Raw genomic sequence first — 12,857 nt, forward strand, 5'->3', positions numbered from 1 at the left:
TGTGACATGGGGATCTCTTTATTCAGTCGGCGTAGCTCCTCCCACTCAGACTGACTCAGTGAGAGTTTGTTACTACCTCCTACTCCACTGGTTTTTGACGGACGAGAACCGGTAGACCTCCTCATGGCTTTTTTGATCGGCCATGAAGAAGAGGAGGAAGGAGAGAGACAGGGAGGGGATGAAGTGTTGACAAGAGGAGAGGTTGAGTAGCCTGAGGGAGGAAGTGAAGAACTAGGAGGAGGAGGAGGAAGGAGAGAGGACGAGGAGTGATCAATCATGTCCCTCCTTCTGTGTCTCTTGGTGGGCAGAGCTGATGCTTCATGTATCAATAGATCCGCTGGAGACAGGGACTTTCCCAGTGTCTGTGTTGAAGAACCTCCATGATCACTAAGGGCAGGAGTACCGACCGGTACTATACTCCTAATGGTAGGTACCATGGCACATGGAGGAGTGACAGTGGGGGATACAGAGGGACAGGAGGTGTTTGAGCTCCAGTGAGGGTTGGAGTTTAGCGGTGAGGTAGGACTGAGATCAGAGGAAGAGGAGGAGGGGAAAGGATTAGAGCAGCAGGTCTGTTGGGGTGAGTGTGTTCTAGCACTACCTGAAGAGGATTTCCTTTTCTTGTGTTCAGGTTGAGAGGGCTCAACATCAACCTCCTCTACTTTGGCACGATTCAAGTTTACGACAACTACTGATTCACCTAATCTAATGGCAACCGAAAGAGGAGCCTTGCCAGCTAGGAAATCATCAATCTAAGAGAGAGAGGGAGAGAGGTGAAAAGTACTTTAAAGCTTAAACATTATTGTACTTAAATTAATACCTATTTACTATTATCTCAAAGCAATATGTACTTGTACTTACACACTTAAGTACATATACCGTATACCAGTTTATTTTCGTGGTAAAATGTTTTCGCGGGTTTATGATCATTTGCGAAAATTATTCACCGCAAAATTCTGCTCTCCATTGCCATGTGGTGCAGTCTGCAAGCAATTCGTGAAATTTAATTCCACAAAATCTTAGAAATGCAAGGATGTGCAAAGTGTACAAAAAATAAGCAAGCAAAGCAGGTTACCTTACATATACATCTAGCATAGTTGTAGCAACAGTCACAGGCTTTAAGCTGTATCCATTTCTTGCTGTTGGACAGGAGTACAATCTTATTTTTAGTGATTTGCTGCAAATAAGCTCACAATTTGTTCCTGCTTCATATCCATCATTTTATTTCATTATGACAACACCTGCTAATTAATAACCATTTTAAATAATGAATATTGAATAATTTAAAATAATGAATATCTTAAATAAAGATCCCTTGTTAAACGAGCATGTGCAGAATATAACCACTGCTCCACCTTACGTGATGATTGCTACAGCACCGAGCATGAGCACGGGTATAAAAGGGGGGTGGGCTGCCGGCCGCTGCCCAGTCAATTAAAAATGGCGGGTGGCTTTAGAATGTAATTAAAAATGGGCAGTGAAGAATCACAGAATGCAAGCACCACAGGCATCCACAAGATCTAAAAAAGACTCTTAGAAGAGTACAGACAGTTTTACTAACTCCCTATACCAGCAGAAGACTCAAAATAGCCATGCATCATGCAGCTTTAACTAAAACTATAAAATTAAACATGGCTGTCAACAGACCAAAGCTATCTAGCTTGTTCTTAGATAGCAAGGATTGAAAATCTTCTAAATGATGACTAAAGGCACCTTTCTCTTCGGCAGACTCAAACTCGATGTTAAAAGTCATCCTGAATGAGTCCTTTTAATTTAATTTAATTTAATTGTAATTTTACAGAATGCGTAGAACAATAAAAATAAGTACAGTACAGAGAGAAAGAGAGGACAGAGGAAGCATCCTGAAGGGTTACCAACAAGAACTGCTGGCACCCGGAAAACAGAAGAAACAAAAGAAAAGAGAAAATAAGATAAATAGATAAATAAATGAACAGATAAAATATAAGAATTAATAATCAACAAAAAAATGAATGAATGGATAGTGATAAATGGATAATGAGTAGATTGTGATAAATAATATGTAAATAAATAAATAATTAACAAATACAGAAAATGAGAATTAATATACAGCAGATAATCCTTGATCGTCCTGAAGCTCGGCCTGTTTTACTATGACTCGCTATAAACAACTTAACCGTGATTTAGTCAGAAGATAAGAACAAGAAACATGTGGAAATAAGAGGCCAGGCAATTGTAGCCTCTTACTTTTACTGTTACTAGTATGTAAATCAACTGATGTTATCAAGATTTTTATCATGTGTAATCGCCATTTTGAATATTTGCTTCCATTTTTGGGCAGACCACCCCCGTTTTATACTGCGCATGCTCGTTTAAGGCCACTCCTATCATCATAGTTTTCGATTTCCAGTACAAAGGTGAGCAGGCAGTTTTGTCTATTCCCACTATTTATTTATTCATTATCACTTGTATAAAATGTGTATAATTATAATTTATGTAGAACTGCGATGCCGTAGCTAGGGATATCTGCCGCTGCTAATATTCACAATTTTTTACTGCAACCAGCAATTACCATACCGTGCATGCATGTGTAGTACCAAATGTGATTCAATATTAAAGCAAAGCACCCTGCTGCAGTGTTCTTGAGTTGTTATTCTTTCTGTTACAAGCCCTTGGTCTCTTTGAAGCTGCTTTAACCATTACTTTTCAGAACTACTCTACTACTTGCCATGTGTTGTAACTCTCCACCCATTCCAGTTAGTTTTTCCAACCAACCAGCAACAATTTGCATCAAAGAGCTCAAAGGTAGAGGTTCATACAAGAAGCAATGGATAAAGGAGTCACTATTGGTGAATTAGCTGAACACTAAACATGTGGTCTTATTTACACTTTTATTATTGCGAATATTAGCAGCCACAAATAATACCTATGATCATGTAGTGAAAATTAAATAGTAATGGGGACCATTTTAAATTATATAATTGAATCAGTGTAATAAAGTGGCCATTCAATAATCATTATTATAAAGAAATAGGATATTGCAATTTAGGATGTAATCACTGAAATACCAGTGTACTCCCAATCAACTGCCCTCTTCTGAAGAGGCTTTTGCCTTTTTACCAATTTGGTTCCGAGTCTTCCGATCAATTTTGCTCTTCGAATGCAAAATATCATTTTAGGGTATTCATTTCTTCTGCAGTGACGTTCATTTACGTCACAACTACTGACCAACGTAATATGACGCTAATCTGATAGCGATCAGCGCGCGCTCAGCCGCGCTGCGATGGGAGAAGCTCAGATTTGAGCCTGTTTAGCCAACGAGAAGAGTAATCTGGCTGGACCAGCCAGACTATGAGAAGAGTAGAGCAGGGCATATGCTGCCAGGTAATGTATTGATGCAAATAAAGGGGACTATCCTACTGTGCATTAGGCTAGTACGTCGAATTTCTACTCATTTCACACTAGTTAGCCTTCATTTTCCACATACCCGCACCCACACAATACTACTACTACAATTATAACTTCTAAAAAAGTGAAGACAAATGATTGGTTACAGAAATGCAAAATAAAATGATGTTTTCAAAATACATTCCATCTCCAGCAATAATATTAGTAAATATGTCAGAAAAACTTGGATTAGCACGCTTCATCATTTCATCTCGTCTGAGAACTAAGTCAGGCCTCTGTGAAAGAGGATCAAGGCCAAAGTAACTGTATCTCTGCAAAGAGCCTCCTTCAGATTCGTAAAGATCAATAGCCTCTTCCACACTTGGGATGTCTGCTGCATCAATCGCTGAAATATAATTGTTTTGGCGAGATAGCGCTTCTGGAATACCTTTCCCTAAATTCAAGAGAACAGAAATTAATGGTATTACACATAGGAAAAATCCAAATTGTACACAAAGCCAACCTGGGATTGCATGATAATTCCAAGACTCTACAAATCTCTTAATTCCAACATGAGCAACTTGGCATGAGACAAATGACACACAAAACTTATGCATGTCACTTTCCATGTTTATAGTGCCACTTTCAGCCATTGCTAACAGCAACCTCTTAATAGGGTAATTCACTCGGGAGTTCACTTCCGGCCAGATTCTCTCAATAGTCAAATTCTGTAAAAATTACGTGCAATTGCATGCACAGTAATCATTAGAAAAGTACAAATAATAATTGCTATTACAATAATTTCAATAATACCTCAGTTGAAGGTGACTGTACATATGATGCTATACTACGAGGACCACGGTTTGTACGCAGATGATCTTGGATCCTCAAAACTAAATAGAACTCTCTACCATGGTCAACCCTAACCTGGTGCCACAGTCCATTTTCAATCACAGCTTTCCTGAGGAAAAATTATGTACAATTTCAGGATAAGAATGTGAATTACGCACTAAAGCATTGATTACCCCTCACTCTCAGTGCTGTTTCACATACCTGAAAACAAGGTCATATATTGCAATACAATTTTTCACCGGCATGATTCCAAATGCTACGATTTTACCAGAATAGCCGTCTCTAGCAATGACAGATGTAACGCCAAACAATGACAACTTTTCGTTCTGATCCATATGTATTTTGTGACCAAAATGGCAGGCGTGATAGGGAACTGGATTACTTCTCTCTAGCAAATCATTTCTCCTGCCTTCATAAGCCTCAGGAGCAACTTCCCATAATGCGGATGCAACTCTGGGTTGTGAAACACGGTAGCCTTTTGAGAAAAGGTATCCAGTCATAAGTTTACGACCATATAAAGACCCAACCTATTGTAATCAAAGAATAAGACATTAGAAACAAGTGTTCAGTTTGTAATAATTATCATGCTGGTACAATAAATCAAGGAGTTCTTGGTATCATACCCTGATTAATTATGTACAAATTTTAATTCATAATAATAGTATAGTAACCCGATTAAAATTAATTAAATTAAAATTAGCACACAATTCCAGTATCAGAAATTTATAACTTGATTTACTAGGACAAAGGATCCTAACAAAACTTTTACCCAAAAAATCATGTAAATGTGGGTGAGTAACAATAATTATTCATGAACTGGTAAATAGTCTATGAAACTTTCACTAATTTAGGCACTAATTGGAATGTCTAGAGGTACGCTGAAGTGTCAAAGCCAAAATTAAAACCTAGGATAAGTCCACCATAACCGTAAACACAACGAGGAACACAAGCTATATTTTATCTAACATACCTCCGTAATTGCCTGCTCAACTAGATCTTGTAGCTCTCGACTCGTCATGTGGGTGAGGTTATTTGTTTTACAATACCTCCTGACTGTCCTCGATGATAAACCTCTCCTGTCAGGAAATCTTTCACGCAATTCAGAACTTATTTCATCGTATGTCAATCCACTCTTCATAAAATTTTCGACTAGAGCTAATGGTACATCTTCCATTGCGGGTAGCTGACTGTGCAGTTTGCGCATGCGCAGACCGAATTGTTTGATTGCTATAGTAACAGTCAGTAAATGCACTAGGCTAGCTCGGTAAGCAAATCTGATCTCGAATGTGATAGACTTCATTGACTAAGAGAATTCTTTAAAGTAATGGCTTTCCTTATATGTAATACCTTCGGTGGTTAGCAATGCCAGTTCAGTCTTTTTATAGCACAATCTCTTTTGTGAAGTCATAGTAATGATTTAACACCAGGCTCGATGAGTTTTTATCAGCTAAAGCTGAGTTTTTATCAGCTATAACTTGTTTTTGCATCAAAATTGGCCAATTTTACCACAGAAAGTTTTATACTGTCACTATGCTTGACTTTTGACAAAAAAAAACAGAAATTTTATTTTTTAATTTTAACTGTAAAACATAATTGCTGCTCCAATTACTTGAATGGGTAGTATAGATGCAAGTTGTTTTGTGTAAAAAATTGCATCAAAAAATTGCTTGAAATAAACGAAATACAGAGCTAAAACAAGCCTGAACGCCCACTCATAGTGGGCGTGGCTGGGTATCTTCCAAGCTAGAACTCAGGTTTTTTGCATCATCATTCATCAATTTTACCATATACCACCCTCTATAGCTACAAGTAATGTTCAAGCGAAAATGAAACTTAATTGCAAGTGGACTTAAAAATTGGTCAATTTGTCTTGAGTCTGGGCTTTTAAGCCAGTAAAAGCATAACCAAACTTACTTAACTTGGAAGGCCAAAGCTAGGTGAAGCACACCAATTTTATTTACACTTGCAATTTAGTTTCATTTTTGTTTAAAATTACTTGTTAGCTATACAAGGTGGTTTATGGTGAAACTGGTCAATTATGCTGCAGAAAACCTGAGTTCTAGCTTCAAAAATACCCAGCCACGCCCACTATGAGTGGGCGTTAAGGCTCGGAAAGGGTGCTTTTAGCTCTGTATCTCATTCATTTTAAGCAATTTTTTCATGTAATTTTTTACACAATATAACCTGCACCTATACTAAGTATACAAGTAATTGGAGCAGCAATAGCTATGTTTTTTGAAACAGTTAAAATTAAAAATAGAATTTCTGGTTTTCCGTCAAAAGGCTAGCTATATCAGATACTAAAACCATACTAAAACTCATAAAAAAATTGGCCAACTTTACCACAGAAAGCTTTATACTGTCATAAAGCTAGCCTTTTGACAAAAACAAAAATTCTATTTTTAATTTTAACTGTTTTAAAAAACATACTATTGCTGTTCCAATTACTTGAATATTTAGTATAGATGTAGGTTATATTGTGTAAAAAATTGCATTAAAAAATTGCTTAAAATGAATGAAATACAGAGCTAAAAGCACCCTTTCCAAGCATTAACGCCCACTCATAGTGGGCATGGCTGGGTATCTTCCAGGCTAGAACTCATGTTTTCTGCATCATCATTCATCAATTTTACCATATACTACCTTTTATAGCTAACAGGTAATGTTTTAAGCAAAACTGAGACTTAATTGCAACTGGATACATAATTTGTACATTGTGAATTAATTTTGGCCTTCAGCCCATGCTTAGTTATTACTTGACTGGGCTTGACTAAGACTATAGGACAAATCAAGCAATTTTTATATCAGCTTGCAATCATTAACTTTTATTAATGCTTGAATATTCCTGGCTTTTAGCTATAGAAGGTGGTTTATAGTAAAAAGGCTGAACCACTGAAATAGCCTTTACCAAACCTTCAGAGAACTCAGTGCATGATGGTTTCTGGCTTTCTGCATCAATAATTTCAATTTTCATCGATTTTTACATAGTAACCTGTATTTTTAAGTGAGTTAAAAAAACCACAGAGTTCAAGTTAACCATTGATATTAGAGACTATGGTTTCACTGCTTAAAACATCTCATTATGAGTGGGCCACATGAAGTGTTAAAATCATGCTTTTAGCTAATTCCCAAACAAAATAATACTATCTGAAACTATTTTTAATCATTTTCTTTATTTGAAACAGCAATGTGTAATACTGACAGTGGCGGAGCAACCAATTTTGCATTTAAGCTCAGTAACCATGGCAATCAACAAGCTCCATGTACGTACCACGCCCCGACTGGGCTGGTATTACATTTGCGCGGTTAAAATTTATGCGCATGCTCAGTTAAGTCGCACGTTTCTGCCATAGGTCACTGGTTGTTCCGTATCATACTTGACTTGAAGTTGGCTGACTCAGTGTTTGTGGGAAATTCTGGTAGACTGCTCGGTTATTTGCTTTCTCTAGACTCTAGCTGGACTTTACTAGAGCTTAGAAATTAGACGAGTTTGGAATAAAGCTCTATTTTTTTTACACGGAAAAAAAGCGGAAGTTCAAGAAAACGATATTATACAGGACGTATACGGAAGAAAGCGGACTTGCCTAAATGGACTAAAATAGTAAATATACATACCTCCAGAAAGCCTAATTCAAGCTAGAGCCCGAGAGTCAGAGAGAACAGAAACATGCAGCAACAGTGTTGTATTGGTTCGCTCTCTGGAACAACAAAAGTCACACTGAAAGCAGGACAGACTATAAACCGTGAAATTCTAGGCACAATATTTGGATATATACCCAAAACTGTAGTTTTGTTATCGAAAGATGGGGATATTTTGACAGCAGAAGAAGATGGGTCATTTGCAGTAGGTAGTATAAGTCGTGTAGACCATTGGGACTGCTTTGGCACTCCACAACCTGAGCAAGTGGTGCAACCACCAGAAGAACTTAAGTATTTGTATCAGCCAGGCCGTAGCGATTCTTATGGAGGATGTTGTTCAGGATATAGTCGAGGGAAGGGAAAGCAAGGAAAAGTGTGGAAATCAAAAAGAGTCCCTCCTGGTGTACTTAATGTCGAGAATGAAAGAAATGTTGGCCAGGAATGGATGAAATCAGTTGAGCTATGCCAGTGGAATGGTCTGGAAAGGAGATGGGAGGAGATACAAACTTTACCAGTGAAATTGAGAGAGGACACAGCCAATGTAGAAGCAGTAACAAGGATGGTGAGTGCTGACGGATTTGATGGCAAAGAGGTGGTATTATTGGACTTAAAGTTTCTGAAAGTCATGGATGTTTCAAGTACTAAAGGTATGGGCTACAGCTTATTATATATTAGCAAAATAATTATTATTAGCCTTAATTTAGCTACATAATTATACTGCTTATATATTGATTGGTATTACATTACATCATTATTGTTTAGGTGCTGCCTTCTGGAGGACAGCCCGGAAAATTAGAGGTGTTTTGCTTGAGGATTATGAAGAGTATGCCTCCTGTGAGAAACCAAAGAAGAAATCTAGAGATTCAGTTGAGATGAGATTGAGTAAACTGGAAAAGTCGGTGATGTTTAATTCTCGCTCAGATACTGACCCTAGTACGAAGCTACTATTATGTGAGGCCGAATGTGCATCATTAAAGTATCAAGTTACATCATTGAAGCAAGATATAGATTTAGTAGCCTCATGTTTTACTTGTGTAATATGTATGAGAATGGAATTTCCAGCTTACTGGAGCTCTTGTTGTAAGCCTTATTCTTGGCTGTGAAAGTTGTGTCTCACAATGGGTGAGTGACACAAGGACATGCCCTCACTGTAGAAGCGTCATTGACCTAGAAGAGTTGGTAAAACTTCCGGAAATGAGGAGTTTGTGTGAAACTTTATCGAAATATACTGTGGAAGACTAACGATTATCTTACTTATTACCACTTTTTGGTTATTCATTTATCCCATTTATCAAGGCTCTCACTCATTTAGTCAATATGATTTGTTAATTTTTGTTTTATGAAACCAGTTTAGATCTTTTGGGCAGGGCCAGGATGATCTTAATAGTAATTGCTCCACCTAGTGCTAGTAATCACGTGATCCTGATTGTGAATGAGAAGATGAATGAATTACCCTCGGAATTACCACTGGGCCTACTAGAGCAGAGGTTTTATAGCAGTAGCAGAAGAGGTTCGTCTACAAGAACAGTCAACAATGTCGCCGATATGGCAAACCAGGAGCTAGCTGAACAGGTAGTTGTAGATATATGTTAAACTGTATGTACGGCATCATAGTAGTGGGCCAATCAACTCAGTTTAATCAATGCAGTATGCTTTTATTAGCAGTCAATTTGTGAAAAAGAGAGCAGCAGCCAAATACTTGCCATTGTACATATAGTCAGTGTAGTTTAGGCAGTGCTGGTATTATGAATCGTTAGATTTAGTGATGGAGTTGTCTCGTGTAAGTTTAGGGGGTAATATATATATCATAAGACTCACATCATGCTCCAGGCAGTATCCAGCATTGCTCATTTACAGTATCATAGTGCATCTCATTTACACAAAGTTGATGGGTGGGCTGGTGAGGATTAAGTATTAATTTGCAATTATTATTTACACATGTAACGAATGTTCTATTTACTGTACAGGCATAGTTTTATCAAATTAATACTAAACATTATTTTATTTGTAATAATTATATTTTGTAGGTTGATGCTTTATATGATCTTAAACTTATGACAAGGTTCCTTTTTGGATACCTTTTCTCAAAAGGCTACCCTGTTTCACAACCCAGAGTTGCATCCGCATTATGGGAAGTTGCTCCTGAGGCTTATGAAGGCAGGAGAAATGATTTGCTAGAGAGAAGTAATCCAGTTCCCTATCTCGCCTGCCATTTTGGTCACAAAATACATATGGATCAGAACGAAAAGTTGTCATTGTTTGGCGTTACATCTGTCATTGCTAGAGACGGCTATTCTGGTAAAATCGTAGCATTTGGAATCATGCCGGTGAAAAATTGTATTGCAATATATGACCTTGTTTTCAGGTATGTGAAACAGCACTGAGAGTGAGGGGTAATCAATGCTTTAGTGCGTAATTCACATTCTTATCCTGAAATTGTACATAATTTTTCCTCAGGAAAGCTGTGATTGAAAATGGACTGTGGCACCAGGTTAGGGTTGACCATGGTAGAGAGTTCTATTTAGTTTTGAGGATCCAAGATCATCTGCGTACAAACTGTGGTCCTCGTAGTATAGCATCATATGTACAGTCACCTTCAACTGAGGTATTATTGAAATTATTGTAATAGCAATTATTATTTGTACTTTTCTAATGATTACTGTGCATGCAATTGCACGTAATTTTTACAGAATTTGACTCCCGAGTGAATTACCCTATTAAGAGGTTGCTGTTAGCAATGGCTGAAAGTGGCACTATAAACATGGAAAGTGACATGCATAAGTTTTGTGTGTCATTTGTCTCATGCCAAGTTGCTCATGTTGGAATTAAGAGATTTGTAGAGTCTTGGAATTATCATGCAATCCCAGGTTGGCTTTGTGTACAATTTGGATTTTTCCTATGTGTAATACCATTAATTTCTGTTCTCTTGAATTTAGGGAAAGGTATTCCAGAAGCGCTATCTCGCCAAAACAATTATATTTCAGCGATTGATGCAGCAGACATCCCAAGTGTGGAAGAGGCTATTGATCTTTACGAATCTGAAGGAGGCTCTTTGCAGAGATACAGTTACTTTGGCCTTGATCCTCTTTCACAGAGGCCTGACTTAGTTCTCAGATGAAATGAAATGATGAAGCGTGCTAATCCAAGTTTTTCTGACATATTTACTAATATTATTGCTGGAGATGGAATGTATTTTGAAAACATCATTTTATTTTGCATTTCTGTAACCAATCATTTGTCTTCACTTTTTTAGAAGTTATAATTGTAGTAGTAGTATTGTGTGGGTGTGGGTATGTGGAAAATGAAGGCTAACTAGTGTGAAATGAGTAGAAATTCGACGTACTAGCCTAATGCACAGTAGGATAGTCCCATTTATTTGCATCAATACATTACCTGGCAGCATATGCCCTGCTCTACTCTTCTCATAGTCTGGCTGGTCCAGCCAGATTACTCTTCTCGTTGGCTAAACAGGCTCAAATCTGAGCTTCTCCCATCGCAGCGTGGCTGAGCGCGCGCTGATCGCTATCAGATTAGCGTCATATTATGTTGGTCAGTAGTTGTGACGTAAATGAACGTCACTGCAGAAGAAATGAATACCCTAAAATGATATTTTGCATTCGAAGAGCAAAATTGATCGGAAGACTCGGAACCAAATTGGTAAAAAGGCAAAAGCCTCTTCAGAAGAGGCAGTTGATTGGGAGTACACTGATATTTCAGTGATTACATCCTAAATTGCAATATCCTATTTCTTTATAATAATGATTATTGAATGGCCACTTTATTACACTGATTATATAGGTGTGTGCATACAATGAAAATGAGCAATGAAAATGATGATGATAATAATAATATTAGTATAATACTACTTCAGTCCACTTGTCATAATACATTGAGTGAATTGTGTTCTAAAAATTAAAAGAATCACTGTCAATTAATAAACACAACATGAACAATGTCTATAGTATTTGATTAAAATCAATTTTGATTTAAATTCATTTAGAACACAGATGTACAATACAATTCTTACCTGATGATTTCTTCATAAAACTATTAGTATCTTTAATACACAAGGCAACAACCAGTGCAATTAGTACTGGTATTACACCAAAGAGGAATGGAAGACCTCTGAATAGACCACCCTATCAATAATAATAATAATAATAATAATAATAATAATAATAATAATAATAATAATAATAATAAAATTAATAATCAACTTCTTAATTTTTACCTCATGCATGCTGATATCAGTAGGTGACATTGTCCCATTAATTAGTACAGGGCTGACTTCGCCCAACCCATGAATATTATTACTGCTAGTCGCTGCCATGGCAACGCTCACACTACCCACTTCCTTTAAATGAACGTGAGACAGATAAAATTTGAGACCGAAAAGGGTGGGGCCTAATCCATTACATAATCCTCTCATTCCAGTCAAAATACCCAAAACCACACTTACAATTGAATAATTAATTAATATTAAAATTATAAAATTAATATTACCTTGTTGTTCTGGTTCGGCATTTTTGCTGACTAAAGCACTAATAGCTGGGTATATGATTGTTGATAAAGCGGCAAAGACACCAGCTGTCCACATTAGCCATTTACTGGTCCACACGCCATAAATGAATAGTTGTATAGCCTGTACTATTAGACCAAAGATGATGGTGTACTTGTGTCCAACTAGGTGCATCAGACATGTTAATACTAGTGTCTGGGGAGAGAGAGAGAGAAATGGAGTCAGCTTAAACTTAATTTGTACACATCATAAGTACATGTATATGCATCAGAAAATTTTTAAAAATTGAGAAATTTCCTCCTTTTGAATTTTGGCAAAATTTGGCCCGAGACCGTGTACATGTAATATAGTACAGGAACTTTGGCCCAATTTTGAACAACTTTAAAAATTTGTAAAAAAATCCAATTTTGATCGGAATGAGCTCAAACTTTGTACACAACATAAGAGCATGTATATGTATCAGTAAATGTAATAAAATTAA

The 12,857-nt window shown here is 37.0% G+C and overlaps 5 protein-coding genes across 6 annotated transcripts; 2 read left to right on the top strand and 3 right to left on the bottom strand.

Moving 5' to 3' along the window:
* Positions 1–6: 6 nt before the first annotated feature.
* Positions 7–1,753, bottom strand: LOC109587122 (putative protein TPRXL; the record flags this gene model as incomplete). Its single annotated transcript, XM_020003359.1, has 2 exons — positions 1,613–1,753; positions 7–752 (listed from the first exon to the last, which is right to left on the bottom strand). Coding segments are annotated over exons 1-2 (887 nt in total), but the record flags the coding sequence as incomplete, so codon positions are not given.
* A 1,733-nt stretch (positions 1,754–3,486) lies between these two features.
* Positions 3,487–5,431, bottom strand: LOC100637934 (uncharacterized). Its single transcript, XM_003390235.3, has 5 exons — positions 5,189–5,431; positions 4,420–4,745; positions 4,180–4,327; positions 3,890–4,094; positions 3,487–3,820 (listed from the first exon to the last, which is right to left on the bottom strand). Exons 1-5 carry the CDS (start codon positions 5,420–5,422, stop codon positions 3,504–3,506), a joined length of 1,230 nt encoding a protein of 409 aa, XP_003390283.2. The 5' UTR covers positions 5,423–5,431; the 3' UTR covers positions 3,487–3,503.
* Positions 5,432–7,385: 1,954 nt separating this feature from the next.
* LOC105314674 (uncharacterized) lies at positions 7,386–10,549 on the top strand. Of its 2 annotated transcripts, XM_020003362.1 has the most exons (4): positions 7,393–8,504; positions 8,620–9,429; positions 9,885–10,222; positions 10,315–10,549. In XM_020003362.1, exons 2-4 carry the CDS (start codon positions 9,232–9,234, stop codon positions 10,481–10,483), a joined length of 705 nt encoding a protein of 234 aa, XP_019858921.1. In that variant the 5' UTR covers positions 7,393–8,504; positions 8,620–9,231; the 3' UTR covers positions 10,484–10,549. The 2 variants fall into 2 exon arrangements, with proteins under 2 accessions (XP_003390284.2, XP_019858921.1); XM_003390236.3 differs by lacking the exons at positions 9,885–10,222; positions 10,315–10,549 and having other exon boundaries at positions 7,386–8,504; positions 8,620–9,173.
* Positions 10,550–10,556: 7 nt separating this feature from the next.
* LOC109587126 (uncharacterized) lies at positions 10,557–11,127 on the top strand. The gene is made up of 2 exons (XM_020003363.1): positions 10,557–10,724; positions 10,794–11,127. Exons 1-2 carry the CDS (start codon positions 10,595–10,597, stop codon positions 10,973–10,975), a joined length of 312 nt encoding a protein of 103 aa, XP_019858922.1. The 5' UTR covers positions 10,557–10,594; the 3' UTR covers positions 10,976–11,127.
* A 531-nt stretch (positions 11,128–11,658) lies between these two features.
* On the bottom strand, positions 11,659–12,588 carry LOC109587124 (hippocampus abundant transcript 1 protein-like). Its single transcript, XM_020003361.1, has 4 exons — positions 12,361–12,588; positions 12,089–12,312; positions 11,885–11,996; positions 11,659–11,762 (listed from the first exon to the last, which is right to left on the bottom strand). Exons 1-4 carry the CDS (start codon positions 12,548–12,550, stop codon positions 11,737–11,739), a joined length of 552 nt encoding a protein of 183 aa, XP_019858920.1. The 5' UTR covers positions 12,551–12,588; the 3' UTR covers positions 11,659–11,736.
* Positions 12,589–12,857: the final 269 nt, after the last annotated feature.

The sequence above is a fragment of the Amphimedon queenslandica genome, unplaced genomic scaffold (genome assembly GCF_000090795.2).
Source record: "Amphimedon queenslandica unplaced genomic scaffold, v1.1 AMPQUscaffold_12680, whole genome shotgun sequence".
Classification (NCBI taxonomy): domain Eukaryota; kingdom Metazoa; phylum Porifera; class Demospongiae; order Haplosclerida; family Niphatidae; genus Amphimedon; species Amphimedon queenslandica.

What these genes read in the sequence shown, in the direction of transcription:
- LOC109587126 (XM_020003363.1), top strand. Translation starts at nt 10,595, where the DNA reads ATGGCTGAAAGTGGCACTATAAACATGGAAAGTGACATGCATAAGTTT. An exon ending in GAATTATCATGCAATCCCAG is followed by an intron (nt 10,725 to 10,793) that starts GTTGGCTTTGTG and finishes TCTTGAATTTAG; the next exon opens with GGAAAGGTATTCCAGAAGCG.
- LOC100637934 (XM_003390235.3), bottom strand. Translation starts at nt 5,422, where the DNA reads ATGCGCAAACTGCACAGTCAGCTACCCGCAATGGAAGATGTACCATTA. An exon ending in ATATATGACCTTGTTTTCAG is followed by an intron (nt 4,328 to 4,419) that starts GTATGTGAAACA and finishes ATTTTTCCTCAG; the next exon opens with GAAAGCTGTGATTGAAAATG. An exon ending in TACAGTCACCTTCAACTGAG is followed by an intron (nt 4,095 to 4,179) that starts GTATTATTGAAA and finishes TAATTTTTACAG; the next exon opens with AATTTGACTATTGAGAGAAT.
- LOC105314674 (XM_003390236.3), top strand. Translation starts at nt 7,886, where the DNA reads ATGCAGCAACAGTGTTGTATTGGTTCGCTCTCTGGAACAACAAAAGTC. An exon ending in GGATGTTTCAAGTACTAAAG is followed by an intron (nt 8,505 to 8,619) that starts GTATGGGCTACA and finishes ATTATTGTTTAG; the next exon opens with GTGCTGCCTTCTGGAGGACA.
- LOC109587124 (XM_020003361.1), bottom strand. Translation starts at nt 12,550, where the DNA reads ATGCACCTAGTTGGACACAAGTACACCATCATCTTTGGTCTAATAGTA. An exon ending in TGCCGAACCAGAACAACAAG is followed by an intron (nt 12,313 to 12,360) that starts GTAATATTAATT and finishes ATTCAATTGTAA; the next exon opens with GTGTGGTTTTGGGTATTTTG. An exon ending in TTTTATGAAGAAATCATCAG is followed by an intron (nt 11,763 to 11,884) that starts GTAAGAATTGTA and finishes TTTAATTTTTAG; the next exon opens with AACACAATTCACTCAATGTA.